The 20,801-nt window shown below is 35.2% G+C and overlaps 1 protein-coding gene across 3 annotated transcripts in view; it reads right to left on the bottom strand.

Annotated features, from left to right (window-relative positions):
- Positions 1–9,350, bottom strand: part of kctd8 (potassium channel tetramerization domain containing 8) — a 145,122-nt gene extending 135,772 nt beyond the window's left edge. For all 3 annotated transcript variants that reach the window (XM_088911408.1, XM_088911418.1, XM_088911400.1), the window contains exon 1: positions 8,552–9,350. In XM_088911408.1, the coding sequence (XP_088767534.1) occupies positions 8,552–9,350 (799 nt within the window). The remainder of the gene's footprint in view (positions 1–8,551) is intronic.
- Positions 9,351–20,801: the final 11,451 nt, after the last annotated feature.

Here is a 20,801-nt window from a genome sequence, read left to right as displayed (position 1 = left end):
CTACTACAAGGACAACAGAAGTGTTTTTTTTAAAAGAAACAAATGTCAAAATGTTTCCATAACGTCCACTTGTGATACTTTAGCTGCTTAGTTACACTATTCCATATTAATCTAACTATCAAGTGATGGTAATTCACTACAACATTTATCTTTTTAAATAACAGCAAGTGGTGTTCTTACTACTTATTCTTAGAAAAGGATAAAACATTTTAACTTTTTTATGAAGTACAGAATATAAGCTTAATAATGTTAGAACAAGCACATTAAAACCAGAACCCATGAATGTTACCAAGTTAAAGACTTTGATGCATAAATTATTTATGCATAATTAAAATATTTATTATGAAGGTGGAAGGTTCTGTACTTTTGTCCAAATGAGCAGTCTTGCTTTTATAAAATATACTGACTTTATAATGTTTAATGATTAACATGCTGTAATACACAGTTTAAAATGATTAAAAATCTAAAGAGTAAACAACTTACATTCTTAATTGGAAAAAGATTGACCCTCAGCAGTGACCAGGATTTAAAACCAGGCATTTTCTAGCGATAGCTCAAATGCTGTACATGAGTCGTTAAGTTTTATTTACTCCACCTGGCAGTTTTACAAGGTGCTTCCGGATACTATTATTATATTTCAATTTACATGCGATATGATGTAATATGATGCGTTTTGACACAGCGTACTTCAAAAATTTTGAATGTCTGTATCTCTATATTAGGTGGGTAGCTGCGTCAGCATGTGTAGTGTGCAAAGGAACAAGTAATATTTTTATTCCATGCTGAAAAGAGAAGAGAGAAAACACAATGTTTTGGCTGTGAAGCCTTCTTCAGGTGTGGCTTCCAGCTAAAACTTTGTGTTTTCTCTCTTCTCTTTTCAGCATGAAATAAACCTATTACTTGTTCATACAGTATATATTATATTTGTAATCATAAATTAATATCGTTAATGATGTTCAGAAACCTATTTTTATTTTCATCCACCAAAAATCCCTTTAATTACATTTTGGAATGGCTGCATCTGTATTATGTTCTTGAGCAATTGCTGCTGCAGAACTTGCAAATCTACCACAGTAGCTATCAGATGTTCGGAGAGAGACACTTCCATGCTTCCCACCATTAGCTTTACCCTGGGTTTTGGACAGTATCTTGTTTTTAATTGATTTTACACGAGCCCTTAAAGTCCTGTAACAGGCTAGTCAAGGGAAGACATGAGACAAATAATGTACTGACCAACTGATACTCTTCCGTATGCTTTAGCACAGGGTTAGGCAAACTGTTTTGTCTCAGGGGCTACATACAATTTTGAAACTGTAAAGCGGGCCACTTCAGGCTGCTGTTATGGATAGCCTATACCCTATATAAGTTTAGAATCCATCATAGGCTTATGAGTTTAAGGCTAACGATAACCCGAGAGAAAAAAATATTTTAAAAATAAAAATTTTATAAAACTTGACGATAATTAAATGTTATAAAACTTGTTCAACTCACAGGTCAAGTCTTCACTGATTACCTCGACCTGACGGGTAACTGAGAATGCAGAAGCATGATTTTCTCAAATTTGTTCTTGCTCTCTGGACAAAGAATATCTACAGTTTCTATTATACACTCCTTCAAAAGCTCCCCTTGAGAGAGTGGCTTGCTTTGTTTAGCAATTTTATATCCAGGCAGGTAGCTTGCCTTTGTGCTGGCCTCTTGGATCGTAGAAGGGCGGAAAAATACATTTTACTGAGCCTGTAAACTAGCGACTAGTTTGGAAGCTCTATTAGCCCACTTCTCACGTGACAGATTGCTAGCATAGTTAGCATGTTTGGTAGAAAAATGCCAACTGAGATTGTATTCTTTGAACACTGTGACACTTTCCTTACAAACATATAGCCTTTGTTCCAACCTCTGTGAAAAAGTATTTTGCAGTCCATTCTTTGTTGAACACTCTGCATTCACTGTCAATTTCCTGCTTCTTCAATCCACTCATTTTGGCACAGGTTCCCTCACAGTATGATGGACCCACTCTAACTGGTGAATCAAATTGGTAAAGCAGGGTTTCCCAAACTTTTTGGGTCCGTTCCTCCCTTGACCTGTCAAAATGTCCACATGCCTCCCCTGTGTCAAAAATAAGTTCTATTGCAGTGCAATATTTTACAAAATATATAAAATTGATGGGTCAAAATAAATAGTTTTTTTTATTTTTATTATTTTTAATCATTTTCAAAACCAATAGGCTTGATCAAAATACTAAAAATACTTGACAACACATTTTATTGAAATTATTTGAATGTGCAAACAATTTGAAAAAAAATAAAAAAACAGTCAACTTCTTTGTAAAATGTAAAAAAAAACTAAATAAAAAAGTAAAAATCTAACATCAGTGTTTTTTTAAAAAGGGGGGAGAAACACATTGTCTTTATGTCTTGATCTGAACTTGAATTTGATAACTGCAAGTGCTGAAATCCCAGCTTCATTAAGGCAGGATATTGCAAAGGGAAGCAGAATTCACAGAGCTCTGTTGCTTATTCCTTGGTACACCAATAGTATGAGGTTTTTTACATTGTGCTACACTGCATGCTATTTTGAATGATGAAAAAAGAACTTTGCTGGGGACTGTAGTTTGGTTAGAAAAAGCAGCTTTCTGTTCATTCATTAAACTTGTGCGAAAAATACTCACGACGTTTGCTTATCAAACTGCTGTGAATGGTTTCCAAATTACGTTTCAATTTATTGGGGAGCATGCTCTCAGCAGCCAACACTTTAAGGCAGACAACACACTGAGGACGTTCTTCAGTGTCCACAATTGTGCACGTAAAACCGAAATTCAAGAAACTGTCGTCATACTTTCTGTATTTGTGTTTCCGTTTCTCTTTAGAACTAGGCTACATGCCCTTCACCGTTTTTACTCACATTTAAGAACTTCTCAATTGCTATCGTGTAACAAAAAACTCACAAAATGACCATTCATAGACACATGAAACACCGAAGTCAACTGATACACTGCTTTACAGACTCCTGACTCTCTTGCCTAATGTCATGTGACACAATCTAGCGCAATTCATACATTCTGTATGCACGAACAGCGGGTTTTACTCATAATAATAATAATAATTTTTGACTGGCGATATCTGAGACGCCCCTGACGACAATGGCGCCTCCCCTAGGTGGCGCGTTGCACAGTTGGTAATCACTGTGGTAAAACGTCCATGTGACATCTAACAGCCTAAATAATTAAATGTAAGAAAAAACGGAACCAACCAATGTGGAATATGGCGAATATTGACTAATTTATTTTTTACCTCAAGGACTGGTTAAAACTGGCTGGCAGGCTGGATCCACCCCACGGGCCGTAGTTTGCTTTGCTTTAACACATTAATTTAAATAGAGTGAACAAATTCTTCAAAAATGGTTCAAGTAGGATGCTGCGTCAGCATGCGTAGGCTGCACAGGAATAAATAAAGATTAATTTTTAGAAACACATGGTTTCGGCTGTGGAGCCTTCTTTGGGTGTGAAGGCTCCACAGCTGAACTGTGTTTCTTTTCTTCTTTTTTCAGCATAGAATAAACTTTTACTACTCCTTTTTCACAAATTGCAGAACCATGGAGAAAACAAACTCAAAAACTTTCATGACTTTGTCCGAGATTTGCAAGAGTGTCTACTGAGTGCTTTTCATCACCATTGTTTCAGAAGGATTAATGTTATGTAGGAAAGATAGCATCTGCATGGGATTAAATTATTAAAAAGTGCAACTGTGATCTTTCCTGCATTATGTGTCAATCTTTTTATGAGAAGAAGATTGTTCCCTCTTCAGGAAGTAATTAGCGGAAGTCATATCACAATATGTAGGCAGTAAAAAAAGTATCAAGATAAGAAACATTAAGCTTGAAAAACCTTCTTACAAAAAAGACTTACTGTATGTGTTTATATTGATATCATTTACATCTTGTAGACAATGTGGGGTGGCATGTACACAAAATGAAAACAAAATGTAAGGACATACTGTATAGTTAAAAATTTAGAATTTAATTAAAAGGATGCTATAATTAAATTGTACAATGCAAAACTAAGACCTCATTTAGAATATAATGTACAATTCTGTCCACCACATAATAAAAATCTATTTCTACTCTGTCATTAGTCAAGAGAAGAGACACTAGCTATATTGGCAGGCTCAAAGGAATGTCCTGCACTGACAGGCAACAACAAGTAAAACTTTTTAGTCTTGAACAGAGAAGACTACAACAGAACCTGAATTAAGCATTCATAAATCTCATAGCTATTCACAATGTCAATCCAATGATCCAATGGACTTTTTAGACCAAACAGCAAAACATGAACGAAAAGATATAGGGAACATAACAAGAAGTGCATTTAAAAGTGAGAACAGGAGGCACTATTACAGAAGTGGGTGTGGACATCTGGAACAAGCTTATCCCATCACTTTTTTAATATATTGTCAGATAATCCTCAGATGAATTCACTGCAAGCAACTTCTGCTGTTTGTTTCTTATGTTATGGTCCTAAAATATGAACCACCTCAAAATTGCACTGTAAAATGCATAACATATATAATAATATGCATAATTATTTGATGGAAATTTTCCATTGTACCATTTAGTAGTGGACATTTATTTACATCACTAATCACTTTGCATATATCACCACAAGACGTTACATGAACAAGACACGTCTTGATATATCAGAAGAAAATAAAGGGTAATTGTATCAATACAATACGTCTTTGCAAAATTTTAATTAAAAATCAAGGATATCAAATGTATTTATAGAACAATGTGCTAATATACTGATAGAGTATGTATATTGTATATATGATTGTACAGTATAAAATGCTCATACTGCAATAGAATTGGACTCCTAACTTTATAAATTTCTTAACAGAATTCATGGAACACTTATGTTAATTTATTAGAGCTTGCATTCCATAATGAGGTTCTTATGCCTGATGGGGTCTTGTTCCTCTTTAATGTACAACATTTCTTTTGCTTCTGCAGTCTGTGAATAAAACTTTAATTGACATCAGGTTCACACACCTCAAATCTATGAGTGGCATAATGCAGTTTCTTGCTACATCATTCAAATCTTCTTCTTGATATGAGGAATATAAGTGTATTGTGAATGTGTATTATTCACACTTTTATATTTTTGCCATCACATAGCTTTCTTTCAAGGAACATCTTTCAGATGTTTGTTTTAAATATTTGCAGTCTCTATGTATTAGATGAATGAATATTAATTAGTTTTTGCTCTTTAAAAATCCTAGAATTCAGAACAATTTGAACAGATTTCTAATTTTAATTTCTCTTTTTTATCACAATTAGCAGCTTAGCAGCTATGGACAGCATATTCATCCTTTATTACATTTATTAGGGCACATCGGCAAGAATTCAAAGATTAATCAATGAAAAATTGAATTGGAAGTACTGTACTTCTATATGGTTTTGGCTCCCAGCTTTGTGAAATGGCACAGAGTAATTCATATTAATTAATTATTTTATACTAAATAAAATTGTCAAATTCTCAGATGATACAAAAGTAGGTGGAGCTGAAAAAAGTGTAATGGAAGAGATTGTTTTATAAATTCATATTATCACAACAAAGTGGTAATTATCACAACAAACCCTGCAGTCTATAAAGTCGATATGAAATGTTTTGTTGATAAAGTCATTTTGCATCCTGTCACATGTTAGAAACTAAACACAGCTAGTTCTTGGAACTAAAATGTAACACTTCTAAACAGGTGGGTGCTTTCCATATGTAAAGTAGTTTGGGATCCTTGTCATTGAAAAGTGCTGTACAATGCATTGTACTGTTATAATTTAGGTGGGTAGCTGCGTCAGCATGCTCACACCTGAAGAAGGATCCACGGCCGAAACGTTGTGTTTTCTTTCTTCTTTTTTTTTCAGCATGGAATAAACCTATTACTTGTTCCTGTTAGAATTTATTTGACTTACTCCAAAGTATGTTCTGTATCTGATATACAGATGTAGCCATTCAAAATGCACGGTACAACCCCATATCATGCAAAATTACCCACAGTTCACTGCGTTGTACCACAGTACATGATTTGGCTGGCCAAAATGACAGACAGGGACACTTGTGGTGCATTTGTTGTTAGTGAAATGGTTTAATTATTTAATCTCTTTACTGTGAATGTTTTAAACTGCTTAGTATTGAAAATTCATATGGAATTTTACAACTAAAAGGGAAATTTTAGTAGCTTAGCATAAAAAGAAGAGGAGCATAACGTGTCTGAAGGTCATAGACAATATTAATTTAGGAACATAAATTTTAGTAGTTTAAAAATACTACACAACAGTATTCCACTCTGTTCCTAAACATTTTAAGCATCAAAGTCTGTCATTCGGCGCTCTTTTCCTCTGGTTTAACAGTCTGTGCAGCAACAAAACAATCCGTTTAAACAAGAGAGTGTGGTGTTACTTTTTGTCAATGAAAAAATAAAGTATTTTCGTGTCACAACAGTTAAACTGATGCAGACGGTTACAAAGAAAGTAGACTGCAGTAATACTTTAAGCTTACAGCCTGTCCAAGGTCATTCATTATTAATACTATTAGTAATATCTTCCATAAAGACTTTGATGCATAAAATATTTACGCATAATTAAAATATTTATGATAAAGGTGGAAGGTTGTGTACTTTTGTCCAACTGAGCATTCTTGCTTCTATTTAATATATACCGATTTTTTAATGTTTAATAATTAACATGTTGTAATACACTGTTTAAAATTATTAAAAGTCTAAAGAGTATACAACTTAAATTTTAATTGGAAAAAGATTGTCCCTCAGCAGTGACTGGGATTCGAAACCGGGCGTTTTCTGGCAACAGCTCAAATGCTGTACGTGAGATGTTAAGCTTTATTAGCTCCACCTGGCGGTTTTACAAGGTGATTCTGGATACTATTATCATAACATGTGTTATGATGCGTTATGACGCGTTGTGATGCGCCACGCCTACCTCGTTTTAACGCAGCATACTCCACACATTTTGAATGGCTGGATCTGTATGATGCAGTGTATTCAGTTACCATTCAGGAAATATATAGTAACATACAGTATAACGTGATTTTGTTTTTATTATTGTTCATTTCTTATCGCTTTGTACAATGCAAAGAAAATACAAATTTTACAACTTTTTACTTAAGTTGCTTAAAACACCAATTTCAGATGAAAGGATTTTAATATAACAATGGGTTTAGTACACTGACTTCGATTACACTTTTCACTGAGCCTGCAGTTGTTGATAATTAAAAAAAAACACTATAGGCAAAGGTAAGATTGACTTTCCTTAATTAAACCACAGTAGTGCAATATCATACTTGCTGAAGCAATACTGGCTGGTGTATGTGGGCAATAGGCAATAATTCAATAATTCAACAGCTCAGCATTACTACAGTATTAATTCACTAGAAATTAATGGATACAACAGTAGTTCCAAGAGAGAGCCTGCAAGTTCAAAATGCATTGAAATATTTATTTGAAGTGAGGGGCCTTGCAGGTTTCCCATTCACTCGTTAAGTAATTCAAAAATTTCTGACATAAAGTTTAAAGGAATCTGATAAACATAACATCATCTTTGACAAAGCACACTTGCAGACATCCATTAACCCATGAAAACACACATGTTTTATACACTAATAAAATGTGTTTTCATAAACAGTTGGCAATTTTAACATTCATGGGAATTGTTGTGAGCTGTGTAGCAAATTAATTTTGAAAGTCTGCCTTTGTGTGCCCGTGTTGAACAGGTTATACTGAGAATATTTGCATTAAAGCATTATTGAAGTGAAATGTGTGATTCATTTAATTTTTTGCTGGCGGGTTTACTGCAATTGTAAATAAATTGATGCTAATGAAAAATAATGAAATGATCATATGAGATGAATTTATTGAATGGTATTTTTGAACACACTGGGTTATTTTCATTTTAAATCAATTAAGGATTTTGACTTGAATGTCTTTGAATGATAATATTTTACTAAATGCTTCTTCAAAATCAATTATAAAGACTTGGAAAGGAGAACAACAATGTTTCTAAGCCTGAAAAATATTTTGTCATCCTTGACTGATACAGTACAGTCTGTATGACATCTTATAACTTTTTATATATTTTTTATTTTGTATATATTTATATATTTTTTCCAAGATCTTTCATGTTTAGTACTGCAGCATTTTTATACAAAGTTGTAAACTGATTTTGTAAACTTTAGGTCTATGCAAGACTACAATTAAATTACACATGAAGGAACAAACATATCAAACATATCAAAATTAAAAACATGATTAAGCCAAAGTACTTGAATGCCCCTAACAGATTACTTGTGCAACATTTTTCCTTACTACAGCACTCATGTATAACTACTCTATATAGCAAAAGTAATATAGCATCTATAGAATATTTCTATATTTATTGCTATTTATTCAATATAATACCTTCAATATTATCATTCTCCTTTGGATAGGACCATAGAGCATATTTACTTTAAATTACAATGCAATGAAAAAGACTAACTTTTTTAACTTACTGAAAAAGATGTATTCCGTATAACTGCTCCAGATTTTATCATCCCTATACTGGTTGATGAAGGCAGCAGTTCCTGTGGAATTACAAGCAACCATGTGAAATCCAGCTTCAGACAGCCTGTCAAAAGCCTGCTCAAGGTAGGTAAATTTCAAATAAAACCGGGATGTATACTTCTCAGGTGGTCGATCAGGGTCTCTGCTTTCATTCAAAGTTTCTCCAAAGACTTCTTTAGCCAGGGCTATTCGGCCACACACCATGATTCTGGCCACCCTGCGGAATTTGGCATCTGCCTGGTTGTCTCTAATCATGGTATAAGAGCCCCTGTAACCTATAGTAATAAATCCTGACTTCTTATCTAATGCCATAGTCCTGGCCAGGTCACTGCTTTGGGAGTTTTCTTCAATGTCACTCTGGCATCCCTCATCATTCATCGAACTCTGTTTGGTAACCTTGGGTGTCAGCAGCTTCAACAGATCATTTAGCTGGAAATGCTCTGCCTCTCGTAGCAACCTTTCCTTTTCAGGGAAGTGATCAGGCAACACAAGCTGTTTGTCCCTGAGAAAATCCAAAACATATCTGAAGAGGAAACCATCACGGTCTATGAAGAAACGGCCCCTGTTGTCCCGGGGTAAGTCTTTTACTTGTTTTTTGGTGAACATGCTGTGCAGAATTGTATCAGGAATGCTGACAAGAGTCGAATGTTTCGTTACATACACCTGTCCTCCCACGTTTAGCTCCACCACCGCTGGGAAAGGACTCGACATCTCACTAATCGGTAGGATGTTTTCCTTTAGTGCCATTTCACAAGGAAGCACTGGATAAAACAAAGAGGAAAAAATAGAAAATCTTTTGGGAGTGCTGTAAGGACAAGAGTGTCTGTTCTGAAGATCTGAAGTTTCTGTTCTGATAGTCTACATCTCTGTTTCAGGGAAAAAAAGGAGTATTAGGTTCCCAAGACTGTGCACAGACTGGTAGTGAGAGCAGGAGCAGAGAGTGAAATACAAACACTGCTGAGCAACTCCCAGCATTATTAGATTAGGGTCTGGGGAAGCCATGGTGACGTCATGAAGTGACTGCTGGGGATGCTGTTTTGAAATATTTCATGTAAGGTTTTTAAAGGGATAGTATAATCTTTCTTTAGGGATAGTACTAAGCATTAACAGTCTGGTTGCAGTTAGTGTAAAAAGGATATTAAATTACTATTATGAAGACTATAAATATCATATGCAAGTGTTTATGCTCAAGTGAAAAATAAAATTAATGTGTGAACGGTAGAGAAAACTTACAGTTTTTAACTTAAAGATACATTTACCTTCAGGAATTTCTTGTAATATTCCTTTTTCTACTTTTCTGACATCCATTATCATTAGACTAAGAATATTTCTATTAATTGATTGGTTGATCCTGTTTTGTGTAACCTATAAATATTTAGTTTTTTACATTGAGGAAGGTATCTTATTATTTCATAGTATGAATTGTCATATATTTACAGTGCTTTAAGACAAAAGCACTTTACTCTTGCCAGATAAATGTAACAACTAAAAAATAACTCTAATTCAACTTCTACTGCAATAGGATTGTATATTTAAAGTGCATCCAATTGTAAAAGTGTCTGTCTTCTTAATGATTTTGAATTCAATTGAATTAGTCCTGTACACATTCTATTAAAAGATCTGGGTAAAAAGTTAAAGATCTGACATGCATTTAACATATCAACAAGAAATTGTGATTTGTTTTTACCACAGTTTTTTTAGCAGAAATATTTTTCATTGTAGAAAAACCTTTTCTAAGGTTTTCTGGCTAATTTTATCCATGTAATAACTACATTAGTATTCTGACTTCAATGACATGGAGAAAAAAAACTGAAAAAAAAAGAAAACTAATGCTTTAAAGTGAACCATTTTTTTTTAATTTTCCCAAGTGTCAGTTCAGCATTATGTAGTACACAGCACCATCTAATGGAAAAAAAAAACTCTAGGTAACACTTTATATTAACTTTCATTAAAAAGTCATTAACAAACATCATATAATGCTTAACAGATCATTAAATCAAATCATGGTTTAACAAATGGATAATAAAAAGTATTTTTTTACCATTCAGTAACATTATTCATGTTGACAAATCATTCATTAATGTCTAGCTGATTAGTAACAAATGTCTTTAAAGACCAAATTACACCTGTTTTATTTATCATATACAAGTTCCTTGTTCATGATTTGTACAGTCAGTAAAACTGTCTATTTCATGTTTCTGCCTGCTTTGTAACATTGAAAGAATGTATGCAGGCTTTCATACTTTACATATACTTTACATTTATTCATGAGTTTGTGCCCTGGTGAAGAGAGCAGTGTGTCCTAGGGAGTGGTTGGTTTAAAAGATTAGTTACATGTTTGCAACAGACATTAATGACAACAACCCAATTTAAACCAAAACATCAGGTTTATTGCCTCAATAACACATTTATGATAAAACATGACCCTACTGTCTGTTATCAACAAAGAATAGTTTAAGCAAAAATATTTTACATCTTTTCCTCAATCTTAAATTATTTAATCAACATAACATTACTGCAAGGAACACCAAAATAAATATCTTTCAAATTTCTTTTTTTCTAAAAATATTTAACAAAATAGATGCTGACACACACATATACAAAACAGAAAATAATTATAATGATTTAATAATGAACAGTCATTATCAGCTGATGTTAGATGTAGTGAACCTAATCAAACTTTTCTAGTGTATGCAACAATATTATTTTGGTGAAACTAGTAAACGTGTGTGTGTATATGTTTAAGAATTAACAAACTAGTCTCTAGACATTTAGAACCAACTGAACATTGCATCACCATGGAAGTCCAGCATTTCACTTGTTCTGGACAAGCAAGATCGAACAATCCGGAGCCAAAACAGGCAAAACAGGCAAAACAGGCATCTAAATACTTAGATGAGGAGGCTAGCTCAAGCACATGTAAGTAACATACATATGAATCGAGCTTCTTAGCATACGTTCTACCAATACAGCTATACTTATTTGTGTATTTGCCGTAGTTTTGTCTTATATATACACATTAAAATTAGTTCTCAGCCCTAACGCAACTAAATTAGCTAAAATGTCTTCAATTGCATGTTTACAGGCTTCTCAAATGCATCACCTACAGCCACACTATCGTCAAGATAAATTCAGGAAGTTATAGACAGAGAGAGGAAAAAAGCAGATTTAAGAATTGCAGAGATAACTAGAGAAAGGGCTGAATTACTTCAAAAGTTGTCATTGGGTAAGTAAACCTCAGGCAGCAGTAACTTTAATTCAATTAATTTTTGGCCTGGTTTTCTGAAAGCATTGTAGTGCTAAGATCATCGTAAGATGGTAGAGAGGGTATTACTTTGAATGCTCTTTCTAACAGTTAAGATGATCTTAAGGCTATGATGCTTTCTGGAAACTCACCCCTTGTTGATATACGTAAATTGCCACTTTATAATATACAATCCAGCTATTTTAATGGCTAATATATTGGGGAAAGAATTGTTAAGAACACGCTAGATATAATTATTTAGGCTGTAGTATGTTATAGAAACTAGTGATGTTACAGGTGGGTAGCTGCGTCAGCATGCGTAGGCTGCAAAGGAACAAGTATTAGGTTTATTCCATGCTGAAAAAAAGAAGAAAGAAAACACAATGTTTCAGCCGTGGAGTCTTCAATTAAATTCAATTCAATTCGATTGACATCTGACACCTGAATTGACACCTGAAGAAGGCTCCACGGCCAAAACATTGTGTTTTCTTTCTTCTTTTTTTCAGCATGGAATAAACCTATTACTTGTTCCTAGTGATGTTACATATTCCTTCTCACAAAGTACCCTGATATCATTTTGGTTTACATATCAACATTTAGATTTGCTTTGTAGATGTCTGTACAGCAGATAAGTTTTTTTCAACGGTTAACTGATTTTGTCCTATCGATTAAAAGTGAATTATATTGAAATCCTGGACTCATAAGAAGGTTAAGTGAAAATGTCTAGTTTTGAATTTCCTATTATTTCTAAATGACAGTGGCATGTTTATTGAAACCTTGTCTTAAAGGTCATAATTACATAATGTGGACAAAGATTTAATTATGAGATTATTCAAATGGTGTATTTATAAGTGTAAGCAATTATTATTATTATTATTATTATAAACCTTTACAATGGATGAATAGTTTCAACTTTAGATTAGGTACTGCAAAAAGATATACAACTCATTAATAAATTATATGTAAAGATGTAAAGTATAAAAGCCTACATACAGTACATTCTTTCAATGTTACAAAGCAGGCAGAAACATTAAATAGACAGTTTTACAGACTGTACAAATCATGAACAACAAACTTGTGTATGATAAATAAAACAGGTGTAATTTGGTCTTTAAAGACATTTATTACTAATCAGCTAGACATTAATGAATGATTTGTCAACATGAATAATGGGTTACTGAATGGTAAAAAATATTATCCATTTGTTAAATTATTTGTAAATATTTAAAAACACATGACCTGAAATATGAATTATCATTTAATGACATTTATAACTATGTGAATGTACATGAACTAATGATCTGTTAAGCATTATATAATGTTTGTTAATGACTTATTAGTGAAAGATATTATAAAGCGTTACCAAACTCTATTTATTAAATACAGTACACCTATGATCAAAATATTCATGTCTAGATTTATATCTTCAGACAAATATTTCAGTTTTTTCCTAATGCATTTGGCTAAATAGTTTATTTAAATGATTTATGTAATAATTGTATATTCACAGGAAAGCAGCTCCATAGATATTTGTGTATTAAGTTAAACTACTCTTTTAATAGTTCAGGTGGGTAGGCATGCATAGGCTGCAAAGGAACAAGTAATAGGTTTATTCCATGCTGAAAAGAGAACAAAGAAAACATGAAGTTTCGGCCATGGAGAAGGCTCCACCTGAAGAAGGCTCCACGGCCGAAACGTTGTGTTTTCTTTCTTCTCTTTTCAGCATGGAATAAACCTATTACTTACTCTTTTAATATATTGTAATTCTATAGCTCATTGTAGTAGTCACTGTTATTTATAATTTATCACACTATGTAGGTACTTTTGAAAAGTAACACTTTATTTGTTATGCAAACATCTTGCAAAAAATAGAGAGGAGTTTATTTGCCTATGTGCATGTGCATTGGGATTCATAAACATGCTGTTCTCTCAGTAGTGTTGTAGTCAAGACCACCTAGTCTGATTCCAAGTCCAGCCCGAGACCACAGGGGGTCAAGTCCGAGACAAGATTGAGACCAGAAAGGGCCGGGTCCGAGACAAGACCAAGTCTGGGAAAAGGTTAGCGGGGGTGAATCTAAGAAAAGACCAAGACCTAAATAAATGTGTGTCTAACTCAAGACCAGTTCACAAATAGTTACATAAAGCATCATCATGAATGTGCCAAACATAAAGTGTTAGCACAAAAATTCTAAACAGTAACAAAACTAGCAATCAGCACATATATTAAATATAACTCATTAAATTATTGGCCTAGGCTCATGTTGGTTTAAATGATATGACCAGCTGATTATAGTAGCTGAAATGAATGGAGTGCTTGCATCAAGATTTGATTCACAAGTTCCTATTTGTTAATAGAGTTTCAAAAAGTTGTATCCTGGATTCCATTCTGTTCTCTTATAAACTTAAATATGTAAAACTCCTTAAAACAAAATTAAATTACAAAAATAAATTTTAAAAATATTCAAGCATTAAAGTAATAACTCCTCGAGTATTCCAACAGCAGCTTAGTGTAAAAATTTGCACTGCACATACTAAATTGTGCTTCAGGTTACAGATTACATGCCAGAAAGACAAGATTGTCAACAGTCTCTGGCTTGAGTACAGATCTGCGACAGGTTACAGTGTTGGCCAAGAAATACCTCTGCATACCTGGCACCAGTGCACCTTCTGAGAGGGCTTTCGGCACTTCTGGCAGGTATGGAGAGGTATTTCTTGGCCAATATGGAGTACGCAGCTGCGTACTAAGTTGAGGTTTAGTTAGTACGGTACTTTCTGGAAATCATCTCTAGCTCTGAGTTCAATTGCAGCAAAAAAACGTGCGGAACAAAATTGGAGTTCAGATGAACTTGTGCTTAATCTGGTTCCCAGGGCTCGGAGTTGTTGTTGTACTAATTAGCCTGAACTGCAGGGGACTGCATCAGAACATTTCAATTCATCTGATTAGTAGGTTAATACGTAGGCCACGTTAATATACAATTATTACTTTGTCTGTTTCTTGTTTATATTTAAACTAAATTTGCTGACAAATGTTAGTTTTTAAGTTAAGAATTGCATTTAGGCTACAGTTCACCGGATGAGGGTACGTAGTTATTAATAAGATACTCAATTGCAATTAGTCACGAAACAAATGAGAACCGCAGCTGCGCATTTGAAACAGAACGCTAACGTATTATTGTGGTTTTAATTTCGTTTAGCGAGACTCTCAAGACGAACAAGCGGGCACATCGTTATTGCTAAATTGTTACAAAAGACACTAATAACCAGTAAAGTTAAGTTATATTTTTAACAGAAATGTAAATTAAACTTATAAAATTACTTGAGAAAAAGAAGACATTTATTGTTCCTCTGACCTTCTAAGCATTTCTATTTTTTTATAATACATTTCTTTAGCATGGTGTGCCTTTTCCTTACATTTCAGAACTTTCATTTTCTCTTGAAATAAACTTTTCTCTCTCTCCTCCTGTGTCAGTAGGAGCTTAGATTTCAAATCAAGTTATTTTTAGTTGGATCCAACATCTTCCTTTCAAAGTGGGGAAGAGCTCGCTGGCGTGTTGTTCTGCTAAGTCGTGGTTATCCTTTACGACGGTATCTTCTGACACCTGTGCACAATCCTACAACATTACAAGAGCTGCGCTATAACAGGAGTCATAAAAACGCAAGAAGCCACATTGAACGAACTTTTTGGATTGTAAAACAACGCTTTGCTTGTCTGTTATTTGGTTTGCATACCAGTCCATCAAGAGCCAGCATCATCATCATGGCATTTGCAGTCCTACACAGCCTTGTGATTGACTGGGATGAGCCACCTCTTCCGTCTCCAAGGCATTCAGCACACTTTGGCTGTTTCAACACAGTCATTACTGGACCACAACCACAGGACAGAGAAGGGACAGTGTTCCGAAGAACTATCATAAATAATCACTTAAGATGCCGAGTTTTGTTTCTTTAATGTATGCTTGGGTACCACCCATTTACTCGTTATCCTTGCTTTCCTCTGATAACCAGAAATATGGAGACCCATTACAATAAAATATTTAACAAATCTATTCAGTTTACTTCCAGATTTTAAAAAACACATTAAAGCTCACGTTCCATTTATATAACTATTTGCTTACGTTCTGTTCTCTTCACTACCTAGGATATCTTAAAATTCACAGCTAGTAATAACGATTGACATTAAATGTAATAATTAGTAAATGACACGTTTGTTAATACACACATACCTGTATTAATGAACTTCATTATTAATAAATGTGGTATGATAGTTAAGCAATTTTGAGTTAAATATTGCAATAAATTTCCAAGTGACGGATGTATAAATTCAGTACGTGGTGACGATATTATTTCCATTCGGGAGCCTTCTAATGTGATCTAGCGTTACGCCAAGTATGGTACTAAGTTGCTTAAACCATATGAAGAGGTGGTTTAAGTTAGTTCGCTACTTTAATCACCTCTAGAGGGCAGAAGCTGTTACTTTGTGTTCGTTGCAATTGAAAACAGGTTTAGTACGGTGCTGCAGAATAAGCACAGCGGCAAAGTTTGTTGCAATTGGTTTTAAGGCGGAGCACAAGTTTAAACCGCAGCTGCATGTAAGCATGAGTTGTACTCCTGTTAGTACGCTACTTTCAGTTCTTTGCAATTGACCCGCTGTGTTTAGTATCTAACATGTGCCAATGTCAGGATGCAAAATGACTTTATCAACAAAACATTTCATATCGACTTTATAGACTGCTGTGTTTGTTGTGATAATTACTACTTTGTTGCGATAATATAAATTTATCAAATAATCTCTTTCATTACACTTTTTGCAGCTCCACCTATTTTTGTATCATCTGAGAATTTGACAATTTTACTTAGTATACCATAATTAATGAATATGAATTACTCTGTGCCATTTCACAAATCATGGACACAAACCCATATAGAAGTACTTCCAGTTAAATTTTTCAATGATTAATCTTTGAATTCCTGCTGATGTGCCCTAGTAAATTTAATAAGAATGAATCTGCTGTCCATAGCTGCTTTCCAGAGCATGGGGGCAGAACAGTTTGTGGCTGAGATGTTAGGGTTTTTGAATAATGGATTGGGCTTTACAGTGATAGTGGATGGTGTGGATCTTATCAATTAATGGTAAGTCAGATCTTAGAATTGTCTGTGTCATTGCCACAACCCTGTCTAGGGCACATTTGTTGGTAGTATTTCCATATCATAAAGTGATACCACTAGATAGGACATTTTCTATGATGCTGTGGTAAAAGATCATAAGTAGCTGCTTCCCCATGTCACATTTATTTAGGCACCACAGAAAGTGGAGGCAATGTTGTGCAATTTTCTAACTGGCTTCAGTGTTGTGAGACCAATCCAAGTCAACTGACATCTGCAGTCAGAGGAATCTAAAGCAGTTGACAATTTACACTGTTGTGCCTTTAATACTGATTGTGGCATGACTTCCTCTGCGTCTCCTGAAGTCCACAATGAGTTCTTAAGTCTTGTTGACATTCAGGGCCAGGTTGTTGTCATGGCACCACCTTGTCAAATGCTCCACCATGCTCCTGTATGCAGACTCATCATTGTTACTGTTCAGCCCAATAACTGTGGTGTTATCAGCAAACTTAATAATGTGGTTGCTGCTGTAAATGGCTGTACAGTTATAGGTAAACAAGGAATAGAGAACAGTTTTGGGCAGAAACATCAGACTTAGGGAACTATTAGGGAGCATTTAGGATTACTGTAGAGGAGATATTGTTGCCAATTTTCACCACCAGAGACCATCGGAAAATCCAGTATCCAGTTGAAGATGGAGTCATATAAGCCCAGATTCCAGAGTGCAAGTTGTAGTCTATAAATAGCATCCTAGCATAGGTGCCCTACCTGTTTAAATATTCAATGGCTATATTTAGTGATAAACATATTGCATCATCAACAGACCAATTTGAGCAGTAAGCAGACTGAAAAGGATCGAGAGAGTATGGGATTGTGCCGTATACTGAATATTACAGGACTTTCCAGGCACTTCATAACCACAGAAGTTAGCACCATTGGGTGGTAATCATTCAAACATGATCCCTTAGTCTACTTGGGGAGGTCCACAATTGTGGTTTTATTGAAGCACTCTGGTATGACTGACAGAGTCAGAGAAAGGTTATAAATGTCTGTATATACAGGAGATAACTCATCTGCACAGGTTTTCAAGGGGAAATGCCATCTGAGCTGGCTGCTTTGCAGGTTTTCGCTCTCTTAAAGATCTGTGACAAAAAGTCCCCTGGTTCGCTGGGAGCCCTGATGGTGGGTTTGATGTTTGGGCCTAAAAGCAGGAGTAGATGGTGTTCAGCTCTTTTGGCAGAGATGCATCAGAGGAGGAAATACTGCTGGTGTTGCCTTTATAGCTTATGATAGCCTGCAGCCCTTGCCACATGTGCCTTGAGTCAGTATCCTCAACCTGTTTTTTTATTTTGTCCTTGTATTTCTATTTATCTAGTTTGATGGCTTTCACCAGGTCATACTTTGATTTTCTGTAAGTTCTCTGTCTTATGATTTGAAAGGCAGCAGACATTTTAAGTTTACTGCAGATATCTTTTTTCATCCACAGTTTCTGATTGGGGTATATCCAGATCTTCCTGGTAGGAAAACCTCTGTCCACACAGTTATTGATGTAGGATGTAACCACCTCTGTATACTTGTTTAAATCAATAGAAGAATCTTTATTCTTGGCAGCATCTTAAGAGTGCTGCATGATCTTCACTGCAGGTGGCGCGATCTTCAGCTTCTGATTGTAAACAGAAAGTAGGAGCATGGAGGCGTGATCATACTTCCCAAAATTCGGATGTGAAGTGGAGCTGTATGCTCCTCTAAGGGTCCTCTTAATAGCCACACTTGGGAATTTGTGCTCCTCATATGCGCATTCCCGCTTAAGTCTGTAAGAGTTAAGGGTGTCCCTGTTCTAGATTTGTGTTTCACAAGGGTGAAATGCCCCCAATGCGCCCTTAATGTGCCCTTCTCTGAAGTGCACATTGGAACAAATTCCGCTGAAGGGAATCACCCCCAATTGTGGAATGGTAACGTCCCATGGTGTACATAACGGGTTCAGTCACATTCATTCAATGTTAACTAAATAAGGTAAACTTGGCAATACCTCAAAGCTTTGTACTATTAAATATTCCATGTTCAAAACACACCCCAGGTAAATGAATATTCATCAGTCAAAATGGGGAAATGAAATAAAAACTTTATATAAAAACTTCGTACCTTCAATACATCTCTATCGCATTCTTTGCTTTGAATGCAAAGCAAAGTCTAGAATTTGAAATGTCACCATTCCACAAAGAATTGCAGGTAATTCCCTTCAGTAAAGTCCTCTCCGATGCGGACTGGGGGCCCTTCACGCTAAGCCCTTGCAGACTTACAGATGCAGCCATTCAAAGTGTGCGGCACAGACACGTACAGACACGCGGGTAATTGGCTACATCATCGCGCGTCATTGTGCGTCATACTGCGGTATGTGATTGGTTGACCGACAGGGGCACTCGTAGTGAGTTGGTCGGTCGTAGAAAGATTTAAATGTCTTGACTGTGCCCGTTTTAGTATTGAACATTTATATGGAATTTTACCACTGAAGGGAAATCTTAGTAGCTGAACATAAAAAGAATAGGAGCATAACACTTGTGAAGGCCATAAACAATATTAATTTTGGAACATAAACATACAGTATTACAGTATATGGCTGGTCTCACTACTTTAAAGAAAAAATACACACCAGTATTCAATGTCTCTTAAAACATTTTAAGCATCGAAGTCTTTAACTAACATGTGAAATAATGTGTATAAAAAGTGGTAGTTTTAAGCTTTTCTGCAAATATAATATGGAATCGCGTATCTAAAGAAATTAATAACGATATAATTATATTCATGTACTACAACACAATAGTACACACTGTACAATGTCTGTTGATACTGTTTGTGTAGGGCTGTTTCACCACTCCTTGTGTGACCTTGTGGGTGGTTCTGTGGTCTAGGTGCCTGACTTTTGAACCACAGGTTGGGTGTTCAAATCCAGCCAGTGCCGTGACTTTTCTTTTAACAAACATTTCTTTAAAAAAATAAAATAGCAATATAATGGACAATTAATTTACTTTTTATATTTCTAAATATCACAACATGTTCAAATTTAAGTCATTTTTAATGACAATGAATAGTCACCTTCTTTCCTCCTGACAACGGTTCCTGCTTCTGCTTCCTGCTTCTATCGTGTGTGTGCGTGGGGGGGGATCCCTTTAGATATCCCTTCAGATTTAAAAGGTTATTAATCATATCTTCGGTGCTACATCTTCCCAGTGTAGCTGATCTTTTGCTGCCTGGGTAAACTATCACAAAGCTTTAGAGAACTTAACATTTCTATTATCAACAAATTGTAAATACGACATTTACATTGGCATTATTAATTTCAACCAAACCTGTTCCCACACACCCTGCCCCCACTGCCATTAGAATATACACAAAGCACTGAAATCTTTCGAGCTGATGATCAGGTGTTTCAGTCAACACCTTCCAGCAGCACTCCCATGCCCAGACGAGAGAGATACACAAGACAAGCCCGCCAGCCCGAGAGAGAGCGAGAGAGACACGCAAGGGGTGCAGAACCAGGGAACTATTTACATGGAAAATGGGCGATCTCCCCAGACTGTCCGCCCGTTTCACTGTTACCTGGATACCTCTTTATTTAGAACACTCTCCCCCCTGCCTGTCTGACTTCTTTTAATCCTTCTGTGCCCGGATTGCAGCGGGTAAGATGTTTTTCCAAGAAAAAAAGAGAAATTAAAAAAAAAAATCAGAGAGCCTCTTCTCTTCTTGTGTCTAATTTTTAGTTTAGAAGGATTCAAGCAGGATTTTAGATGAAAGGCAGCGACCTCAATCAAGCCCAAATCATAATTGAACCCATTCAGAGCCTACATTACATT

Source organism: Atractosteus spatula, chromosome 1 (assembly GCF_055471065.1).
Source record: "Atractosteus spatula isolate fAtrSpa1 chromosome 1, fAtrSpa1.hap1, whole genome shotgun sequence".
Taxonomy (NCBI): Eukaryota; Metazoa; Chordata; class Actinopteri; order Semionotiformes; family Lepisosteidae; genus Atractosteus; species Atractosteus spatula.
This window is presented reverse-complemented; position numbering and strand designations above follow the sequence as displayed.